This window comes from Anthonomus grandis, chromosome 15 (assembly GCF_022605725.1).
Source record: "Anthonomus grandis grandis chromosome 15, icAntGran1.3, whole genome shotgun sequence".
Lineage (NCBI taxonomy): Eukaryota > Metazoa > Arthropoda > Insecta > Coleoptera > Curculionidae > Anthonomus > Anthonomus grandis.
Window position 1 is genome coordinate 774,949 of NC_065560.1, and position 11,674 is coordinate 786,622.

At 29.6% G+C, this 11,674-nt stretch overlaps 1 protein-coding gene across 1 annotated transcript; it reads right to left on the reverse strand.

Annotated features, from left to right (window-relative positions):
- Positions 1 to 1,259: 1,259 nt before the first annotated feature.
- On the reverse strand, positions 1,260 to 10,154 carry LOC126745033 (protein takeout-like). The gene is made up of 6 exons (XM_050452681.1): positions 9,964 to 10,154; positions 6,608 to 6,694; positions 6,292 to 6,445; positions 6,095 to 6,228; positions 1,675 to 1,830; positions 1,260 to 1,471 (listed from the first exon to the last, which is right to left on the reverse strand). The coding sequence occupies exons 1-6, from the start codon at positions 10,061 to 10,063 to the stop codon at positions 1,302 to 1,304; spliced, it is 801 nt and encodes a 266-aa protein (XP_050308638.1). The 5' UTR covers positions 10,064 to 10,154; the 3' UTR covers positions 1,260 to 1,301.
- Between the last annotated feature and the right edge of the window lie 1,520 nt (positions 10,155 to 11,674).

The window sequence follows — 11,674 nt, forward strand, 5'->3', positions numbered from 1 at the left end:
ATGTAAAATAATTTTAACTTAAACGTTTTGACTAATTAATTAATTATTCCAAGCACCAAATTTAAAGCCTTTATATTGTTATATCAAGATTTTTAGTCATTAATCGACATTTTTGTTCATAATTTAGGAACTATACAACATACCTTACTAATATTTTCAGATCTTGATAGTCGGATTCTTGAGGATGGATTTGAGGGTAAAAACGTCTATCTGGCTTAAAAATTAAGTTAGTTAAGGTTGTTTTAATTGGGTTAGATTTTTTTGTTAATTTTCTTAGCAAATCCTAACTTTTCTTGAGAATATCTTAATAAATAATAGCAATATTCTTAAAAGAGTTTTACTCCAAGAAAAGGCATTTCTTACCAAATAATTTCATATGCGAACGATTTTTATACCTCAAAAACTTTTCGAGTTAGAGGGAATTTTGTGCATCAAGGTCCCAGACCCACCAAATTTAAAGTTTTTAGAAATTTATTGCAATTACAAGATTTTTATTTATTAGTCAACATTTTTGGTCATAACTTGGGAACCATTTAAGTTATTCTTATAATTTTTTCACATCTTTATACTCAGATCCCTGAGGATGGATTTGGGGGTAAAAACGTCTATCTGGCTTAAAAATTGAGGTAGCTAAGGTTGTTTTGCTTGTGGTAGATTTTTTTGTTACTTTTCTTAACAAATTCTAACTTTTCTTGAAAATATCTTAATAAATAATAGCAATATTCTTAAAAGAGTTGTACTCCAAGAAAAGGCATTTCTTACCAAATAATTTCATATGCGAACGATTTTTATCCCTCAAAAACTTTTCGAGTTAGAGGGAATTTTATGTATCAAGGTCCCAGACCCACCAAATTTGAAGTTTTTAGAAATTTATTGCAATTACAAGATTTTTATCTATTAGTTGACATTTTTGGTCATAACTTGGGAACCACTTAAGTTATTCTTATAATTTTTTCACACCTTTATACTCAGATCCCTGAGGATGGATTTGAGGGTAAAAACGTCTATTTGGCTTAAAAATTGGGGTGATTAAGGTTGTTTTGGTTGAGGTAGTTTTTTTGCGTCTTTTCTCAGAAAATCCAAACTTTTCTTGTGAATATCTTAAGAAATTTATTGTTCGACTGCCTGGAATTGTAAAATAACTTTAATTAAAAACGTCACTAATAAATTCAGCAAATAATCCAAGCATTCGAAAGTGCCCGAAATTTAAAGTAAATTAAATTCAAGCATCAAAATATATATTCAAATAAAATAACGCGTTTGATAAACTTTAAAATATTTATTTATTTAAAACAAAAAGATTAAGAAAACTTAGGATTAACTGGATACAGCTCGTCCCAAGGGATATTATTAATGATAGACTTGAGTAGTAAGTCCTCCATTATTTTACTTAAAGTCGTTTCCACTACCGGTTTTAGTTCGGCGAAAAGTTCGTCCACGTTGTCGTTGATCGCCTTGTTAGTTGCTTCATCTAGAAATTCATGATTAAAAAAAGTAGCAAGTATAAATCTGGCAACGTCGCCCTAATCGATTTACCTCAGTCTCTTATTGGCCCAACCGTTTAACCTTAAAGTTTAGTGGGCGGAGCAACCAGAAAAGCGACGTTGCCATATTTTTTATTTTAAAGAACAGTGTTATTATATTTTTGAATTTTTTTTTCCGCATCTCACTTACTTAGTTCCTGGTTTCCATTAAATAGGCCCTCCAGTCTAATTCTCGGCTTCTGGACCTGGATGCTGCTGTTTGTGAGGGTCGGAACTAAATGGATTTTATTATCGGAGGGAAGAACTGCCTCCTTGTATTTTTGGTATACGTATACGTCACACGAATCTATAAAAGTTTTATATTTCAGTCGAAAATCGAGTGCACGGAAAAACAGCGTCTTAATCTTAAACGAACCAATATAACTGTGTTGTAAAGCCTTAAGTAAAATCTGTATTGTTGTGACGAATTCATAAAACTATTACTTCATACGCTCAATTATTGAAAAGAACAAACACATTTACTTGTTCATGTATTTAAGAAAAAATTGGAACTTAAATCTATAAAGACACCTTTCGTTAATATATTAAATCAACAGTTTACTTGAGGTATAATAGCTTTATTTATATACCCAGGTAATGAGGTTTTATCTATTAACCTCTGATCTCTTTTTCAATATCCTATCTAATTTTATTGTTGTATTAAATTAAAAAGCCTTAAAGGTTATTTTTTTTAGAACTTAAAGGGTGTGTAAAATACATGAATAAAATATGTTTCCAATAATTATCAGTTAATTTTAAAAATGCTATTGAGCAAAAGAAGCCTTGTATTATTAAAATCAACCGAAGAACAAGCTATGCATTTATCGTCATTTAACATTATAAATGTAGTCTCTTTTAATTCACGTAATTGGTTTCTTTGCTAAAATTGAGGAAGCAGTACAGTTAATTCTATGGTTAGTGTCAAATGCGTGTTGTAGAATTTTGGATTTTTAAAAATCATTGTTTTTATGTAAGATATATGTTCATTAATTCTTTATGGTAATGGTCTACAGGTTTGACCTATATAAAATGTACCACAAGTACAAGAGGTATTAACAGGTTTAGTTTGTGTGATTTAAAAATAGTTTTTGTAATAAATTTTTTAGCTATTTAAAGTTATCACAAAAACCAGGAATAAATGGTAAAATGTGGTTAATTTTATACGTGGAGTAGCAAACTCTTTAAAGCAATTGCTTAAAAATTCTTTTGGATAATTGCTATGTATTAAAATTTTGATTAGTACAAATAATGTTTGCACCATCGTATAAACCTTTTATTATACTTTTTACACAAATTAAGTTGGTTTACTGTAAACTCGTATAAAATAAATTTTGTAAATCTTTTTTTATTAAAATATCAGGAAAAGAAACATCCACCTCTTTTTCGAGAGTAAATTTTATAGTAGACTCATTAGAGTTAATGTAATTTAAAACATTGTCGAGGTCTACCTCGTTATGGTGATATATTGAAAAAATATCATCGATATAACGCCACCATATTAAAGGTATTTCATCAAATTTATTAATAATTTTAGATTCAAAATTTTCTGAGAATTTTGACTAATCTGAACGATTTTTGCCGAAGTAATGAACGTTTTTGTACTGAAGGTCTAAAAAAATAGAAAAATCGTTACCATCATCTTTGACGGCCTGTAAAAAGTTCTCCACTTAAACTATTAGATTAAAATGTATTTTTTAGTGAAAAATGAAGTTTTCTTAACGATTTAGTGAAGCTTTCACTAAGTTTTAACGATTTTTTCCAAAATTATGAACGTTTTTGTACTAAAGGTCTAAGAAAATAGAAAAATCGTTACCATCATCTTTGACTGCCTGTAAAAAGTTCTCTAATTAAATCAACAGCTGGAAATACACTTTTTAATGAAAAGTGAAGATTTCTTAACAATTTAGTGAAACTTTGACTAAGTTTGAGCGATTTTTGCCGAAATTATGAATGTTTCTGTACTGAAGGTCTAAAAAAAAAGGAAAAATCGTTATCATCATCTTTGACTGCCTGTAAAAAGTTCTCCACTTAAACTATTAGATTAAAATGTATTTTTTTGTGAAAAATGAAGTTTTCTTTACGATTTAGTGAAGATTTCACTAAGTTTTAACGATTTTTGCCAAAATTATGAACGTTTTTGTACTGAAGGTCTAAAATCATGGAAAAATCTTCACCATCATCTTTGACGACCTGTAAAAAGTTCTCTAATTAAATCAACAGCTGGAAATACACTTTTTAATGAAAAGTGAAGATTTCTTAACAATTTAGTGAAACTTTGACTAAGTTTAAGCGATTTTTGCCGAAATTATGAATGTTTCTGTACTGAAGGTCTAAAAAAAAAGGAAAAATCGTTACCATCATGTTTGACTGCCTGTAAAAAGTTCTCCACTTAAACTATTAGATTAAAGTGTATTTTTTAGTGAAAAATTAAGTTTTCTTAACGATTTAGTGAAGCTTTCACTAAGTTTTAACGATTATTGCCAAAATTATGAACGTTTTTGTGCTAAAGGTCTAAAAAAATGGAAAAATTGTTACCATCATCTTTGACTGCCTGTAAAAAGTTCTCCAGTTAAATCAACAGCTGGAAATACACTTTTTAATGAAAAGTGAAGCTTTCTTAACAATTTGGTAAAACTTTGACTAAGTTTCAGCGATTTTTGCCGAAATTATGAATGTTTCTGTACTGAAGGTCTAAAAAAATAGAAAAATCGTTACCATCATCTTTGACTGCCTGTAAAAAGTTCTCCAGTTAAATCAACAATTTGAAATATATTTTTTTATAAAAAGTGAAGTTTTCCTAACGATTTGGTGAAGCTTTCACTAAGTTTGAACGATTTTTGCCAAAATTATGAACGTTTTTGTACTGAAGGTCTAAAAAAATAGAAAAATCGTTACCATCATCTTTGACTGCCTGTAAAAAGTTCTCCACTTAAACTATTAGATTAAAATGTATTTTTTAGTGAAAAATTAAGTTTTCTTAACGATTTAGTGAAGCTTTCACTAAGTTTTAACGATTTTTGCCAAAATTATGAACGTTTTTGTACTGAAGGTCTAAAATCATGGAAAAATCTTTACCATCATCTTTGACGACCTGTAAAAAGTTTTCTAATTAAATCAACAGCTGGAAATACACTTTTTAATGAAAAGTGAAGCTTTCTTAACAATTTGGTAAAACTTTGACTAAGTTCGAGCGATTTTTGCCGAAATTATGAATGTTTCTGTACTGAAGGTCTAAAAAAAAAGGAAAAATCGTTACCATCATGTTTGACTGCCTGTAAAAAGTTCTCCACTTAAACTATTAGATTAAAGTGTATTTTTTAGTGAAAAATTAAGTTTTCTTAACGATTTAGTGAAGCTTTCACTAAGTTTTAACGATTATTGCCAAAATTATGAACGTTTTTGTGCTAAAGGTCTAAAAAAATGGAAAAATTGTTACCATCATCTTTGACTGCCTGTAAAAAGTTCTCCAGTTAAATCAACAGCTGGAAATACACTTTTTAATGAAAAGTGAAGATTTCTTAACAATTTAGTGAAACTTTGACTAAGTTTGAGCGATTTTTGCCGAAATTATGAAGGTTTTTGTACTGAAGGTCTAAAAAAATAGAAAAATCGTTACCATCATCTTTGACGACCTGTAAAGAGTTCTCCAATTAAATCAACAATTTAAAATATATTTTTTTATAATAAGTGAAGCTTTCTTAACAATTTGGTAAAACTTTGACTAAGTTTGAACGATTTTTGTCAAAATTATGAACGTTTTTGTACTGAAGGTCTAAAAAATTAGAAAAATCGTTACCATCATCTTTGACTGCCTGTAAAAAGTTCTCCAATTAAACCATTAATTTGAAATACATTTTTTAGTGAAAAATGAGATTTTCTTAACAGTTTGGTAAAACATTGACTAAATTTAAACGATTTTTATCGAAGTTATGAACCTTTTTGTACTGAAGGTCCAAAAAAATTGAAAAATCGTTACCATCATCTTTGACTGCCTGTAAAAAGTTCTCCAGTTAAACCATTAACTTGAAATATATTTTTTAATGAATAGTGAAGGAGAAAACCCGTGGCCATACCAAAGTATCGAGTTTATTGCTTTTTGAGCGTATGAGATTAGTATTTTTAAATTTGATTTCTACTGAAGTAGTGACGCAATACCCAATAAAATAAGTTAATATTACACGCCTCATTATTAGATTCTCAGTAATACATTAATTTACGCATTAAAAACCCGAGTAGACCAGACCGGTATTAATATACAATTAAAGAAGATTGTCATTATTGTTACTAATTAACAGTAACAGTTTTTGGATAAAGTTATATCGATGAACAGATTGAGATATTTAAAGCAAATGAGTGAGTAATTTAAATATATAGCAAAAGAAGGAGCTATATGATGTCATCAGGACTATTGTGGCAATTTGACTAAACTAAAATATACTCAACGTATAATAGTCTTGAGTTGCTTTATATTAGAGTGACAAGGAAATGATTAAGTTAAGCTTCTTCTTATCCCTAAGAACTTTGGCCTAAAACCGCTATAATATATAAACAAATAAATGACATTTAATTACCTATTTCCGCTTTGAACTTTCCCTTTCCTTCAATGGGTGCGATAAGGATCCTCCCAGACACCGAATAGTCCCCTTCAAGTACCACACCGGGAATTTTCGCTTCGCAGAAGAACTCATAATTGGAAACGTCGAAACTGAGTGTGTTAATGGATTAGGAAACACGATTTCTTGTTTGGCTGCAATAATTAAATACTCACTCGAACCGATGAAACTTGTATCTGGTCAAACCGTGAGCGATGACGTCGTGCAACACGGCCTTAAAGTTTAGGGCGCTAGTTCCTTGTGCCAGTTCGATTTGTGGAATTTGAAATGGTTCGAAGGTCGGCAGCCTCAATTCGGGTATCCCCTTTGCTATTCAGGTTTAATTACATTAAATCATCGAGAGAAAATTAAAACTAAAAAGGTCATCGTTTAATCTTGCAGATGCTTACATCGTTAAAGAAACACGTATGTGTCGAGAGTAAAATTAATTACGTAGTTTAATGCATAAAAAATTACATAGAAGCATCTTACCTAAGTAGGGTCTTACATAGTCTGAGGCGTTCAGCAAGCATTTGCTAAGCTCTGGATCGTTTCGGTAACAAACAGGAAAATAGTCCGCTAAAAAAAAATAATATTTTGCATTTACTAGAATGTACAGTCATCCAAACTCATGGACTATGAACCTTGAAGGTTTAGGTTCGATCCCTGCTAATCAACTTGCATAAATAGAAAATAAAAGTGCAATAAATGTCTTACATAAGAGCTATTAATATCGACCGCATTTTTCCGTTGTGACGCAACATATTTATTAGCAATATTAATTTGCCAAATTAATGTAGCGGTGTGAGATTACCGGTTTATTTATTTATTTACTAATTTTGGCAAAAAAAAAACAAGTTTACGGACGCCGACTAAGGTGGACAAGTTCCCAAACGGAAGGTCAAACTTTGGTGGATTCTGAACATTTTTAAATAAATATTTGGTACGTTTCTTAAATATTACTTGTAATGTTCGATTAGAAAGAAATTTCGATTAAAAATCGTTACCAGCAGGTTTAAGGGCCTGTAAAAAGTTTTCTAGCTGAATCATCAATTTGGAGTATGATTTTTAATGAAAAGTGAAGTTTTCTTAACGGTTTGGTAAAAATTTTATTAAATTTGGACGATTTGTGCCAAAGTTATGAACGTGTTTGTACTGAAGGTCTAAAAAAATGAAAAAAATCGTTATTATCATCTTTAAAGGCTTGTACAAAGTTCTGTAGCTGTATCAATAATTCGAAATATATTTTTTAATGAAAACTGGAGTTTTCTTAACGGTTTGGTGCAATTTTGACTAAATTTGAACAATTTTTGTTAAAGTTATGAACGTTTTTATACTGAAGGTCCAAAAAAATTGAAAAATAGTTACCATCAACTTTTACGGCCTGTAAAAAGTTCTCCAATTAAACAATCAACTTGAAATATACTTTTTAATGAAAAGTGAAGTTTTTCTTAACAGTTTGGTGAAACTTTGACCAAATTTGAACGACTTTTGCCAAAGTTATTAACGTTTTAGTACTGAAGGTCCAAAAAAAATTGAAAAATGGTCACCATCATTTTTGAAAGCATGTAAAAAGTTCTCCAGTTAAATCATCAACTTGAAATATACTTTTTAATGAAAAGTGAACTTTCCATAACGGTTTGGTGAAACTTTGACTAAATTTGGACGATTTTTGGAAAAGTTATGAACGTTTTTGTTGACAAAACCGTTACCATCATCTTTGAAAGCCTGTAAAAAGGTCTTTAGTTAAATTACAAACTTGAAATATACTTTTTAAAGAAAAGTGAAGTTTTCTTAACGGTTTGGTGAAACCTCTACTAGTTTTCATTAAAAACTGCAATTTAGTAATAAAAATAGAGTATGACAACTAAATCCCTTTCCTTGACATTTTATTTATTAGAACTAACCAAAATATAATAAAAACAGATTGGTACCAAAAACCGCACTATTTCAAACAAAAATTAATATTCTCAACATCTTTGGTGCCCTGTAAAAAGTTTTTTAGTTAAACCTTCTACTTGGAATATATTTTTTAATGAAAAATGAAGTTTTCTTAACGGTTTGGTGAAACCTCTACTAGTTTTCATTAAAAACTGCAATTTAGTAATAAAAATAGAGTATGACAACTAAATCCCTTTCCTTGACATTTTATTTATTAGAACTAACCAAAATATAATAAAAACAGATTGGTACCAAAAACCGCACTATTTCAAACAAAAATTAATATTCTCAACATCTTTGGTGCCCTGTAAAAAGTTTTTTAGTTAAACCTTCTACTTGGAATATATTTTTTAATGAAAAATGAAGTTTTCTTAACGGTTTGGTAAAAATGTTACTAAATTTGAATGATTTTTGCCAAAGTTATGAATTTTTTTGTACCGAAGGTCCATAAAAATAGAAAAATGGTTAACATCATCTTTGACAGCCTGTAAAAAGGTCTTTAGTTAAAAAACCAACTTAGAATATATTTTTTAATGAAAAGTGAAGTTTTCTTAATAGTTTGGTGAAACTTTGACTACATTTGAACGACTTTTGCCAAAGTTATTGACGTTTTAGTACTGAAGGTCCAAAAAAAATTGAAAAATGGTTACCAACCTCTTTGAAGGCCTGTAATAAGTTCTCCAGTTAAACCATTAATTTGAAATATATTTTTTAATGAAAACTAAAGTTTTCTTAACCATTTGGTAAAACATTGACTAAATTTAAACGATTTTTATCCAAGTTATGAACGTGTTTGTACTGAAGGTCTAAAAAAATTGAAAAATGGTTACCATCATCTTTGACAGCCTGTAAAAAGTTCTCCTGTTAAAGCAGCAACTTGAAATATACTTTTTAATGAAAAATGAAGTTTTCTTAACGGTTTTATGAAACTTTGACTAAATTTAAACAATTTTTGCCAATTTAAAAAAAAAATATCATAAAAATAAATGTTTGCCAAGTAGATTTTAATACAAATTTGACATTGGTCGATTTTCTCCCTAGGCGTAAGAGTCTGATATTTTTTTAAAGTATATGATTGCCTAGTATGTTCTCAGTTTTACCAGAAACTTGCAATAATAACAATTTCATTAATGCCCTTAAAATGACAACTACTAGAAAGAAAAGTTAAACCTATCAAAGTGAAAAGTTATCAGACCCTTTTCACCCTATAAATTTAATATTTAATCTCTGAAAGATGCCAAAAAGGACCTTTACAATTACGTAAAAAATTTCCAGGGAATTAAAATAATTTTGATTTTATTCCAGGCATGACTTTTGTATGACTTCAAGGAACTTTAGGGAATTTTTCATTAACCCAGACAGCACAAACACATTACATGAATGTCACCAGGATATTTAAGTAAAATATTCATATACACCAGGATCACTTCAGAATATTCAGGAATATCCAAGCTCACCATAAAACATGTGTCATCAATATGTTATAGTGTGCAAAAATAGTCATAAAGGTTGGAAAAACTAGAATTACTATATTTTTAAATGTGCAAAAATGAGATAAATATTTGACACTACCCTCCAGGAAAGAAATGTTGAAAATAAATTCATACATTACTTACAATTATTAAAAAAAAAATCATTTCGTTACTGGAATATTTTATATAAATATTTAAAATAAAAATTGAATATTCTCTGCATATAAGATATTTTTGTGGGATATTTCAGGCATATTTTTTGGGTGCCGGTTTCCTATAAGCCCTAAAGTAAAAATTCCAATTTCTATTCACCCTTAATTAAACTAACGTAATTGTTTTGTGCACTAAATTGATATTCCTAACATCTTCTCTTACTTTCAAATCAGCCATTCTTATTCTCACAAGCAAAATCTAGATCTAACTAGGGGCACTTACGTTTTACCGGATTTTTCCTTCGCATCTTAGCTCCACTACCAAAAGTCAACATTACTAATCCAAAAACAAAAATCGGAACTATAATTTTACTTATAACCATATTGACCTTTTTAAAAACTATACTCAAAAATGAAACAACCCACTGCAGTGCGAAGACTAAAAGCCTCTTGTGACCGAAGAGCGCAACTATATATTTAAAACCTGATACCTAAGGATTTTTTATTTTTATATTATTATTAATTTGTTCGGCCTTGATGCAGAAACCGACCAGTTGCAAACGAAACCTCGTTTATATCGCTGACATCGCTTCTTTGCCGTTAAATCGTTAAAATGTGATAATTAACGCATAAATTACGATATTGTCTTGTATGTTACCAAAATGGGTTTTTGAGACGACAATGGCAATGATACTGGGTTGTGAACTTGGATATGGGTAATTAAAACAACGTATGGCAAATCTGATCTTAAGATTGAATACATTCGACATTTAATTACTTCATGTTGGCCTGTTTAAACAGATTATTATGGAAGGGTTATTATACTAAATGATGATTTTTTAACCAGTAAGACTTATAATAAATAATTGGTGTAATTTTTCATGTCATGCCTCGCAAGCTATTGAAAGTAATAAAATTGATGTAATTTATATAAACTGTGCCAAGGCATTTGATAAGGTGCATCACCAGATCTTGTTTCATTAGTTGGTAAAGTTTGATTTCTCACATGAGGTATATTTTCCAATAAAAAGTTATTTTCGGTCAAGGAAATGTAGGCAGGTCCTATTACCATCTCATACTATGTCTCGGGTTCATTATCTTGTCATTTGTTACTTTGTGATGAATATAACATAAACATTGTTAACATAAATATGTATGTAAATAAAATATAACATAAACAAGAGTTAGCATATATGATCCTACTATAGTTAATTTTCCCCATAAGGACTTAAAAACTGCGACTGAAAATATAAGCATGCTACATTATTATTACAACTTGACAACAGTGATTCTATATTCTATAGTTTATGATTCATGTGTTGTCAGATTAAAATAATTTTAATGTGCTTAAGTCTAAGCTAGATTAAGTGTAACTGTTGTAATTGTAGAAAGCAACTAAAACAATTAGGCAAGGTTTTTAATTGATACTTATTGAACCGACAAAGTACTTACAATAAATTCTAATTTCTCTTCAATATCTTGCAGCAACTGTATTACGGAAGATTCAGCTAACTGAAATTTCCCGAAGAAGGAATAGTTTCATAGGTTCAAAGGATTTGAAGCTTTTCCAACAAGGTTTTTCTTGGAAATTCAAAATATTATCATGGAAAAAGTTTATCCTTATTTCCATTATATTGTTAGTGGTAGTGTCATATACCCAAATTAAAAAAGCAAATTAATGTAGTGCATCTGGAATAGAGTCAACAAGGTCTTGGAAGTAGAGAAATCCTAGGATTCTAACTTGATGAAGTAGAGTCAACTTTGATTCTTGGATTCTCTGGACTTGAAAAATCAGTGACAAAATTGTCAACAAATGGGTTTTAGGTTAGGTTCATAATGAGTGAGGTTATGTTCGCTGAATTCAAATTAAACCATGTCCGTCGCAGGATTAAGATAAACTTAATTAAACTAACTAGAATTAAATAGAGAAAACGGTCTGCAGAGTCTGACGAGTCTCAAAATTAAGAGGGCAAAGTCCCAGTTAAAAAAACCGG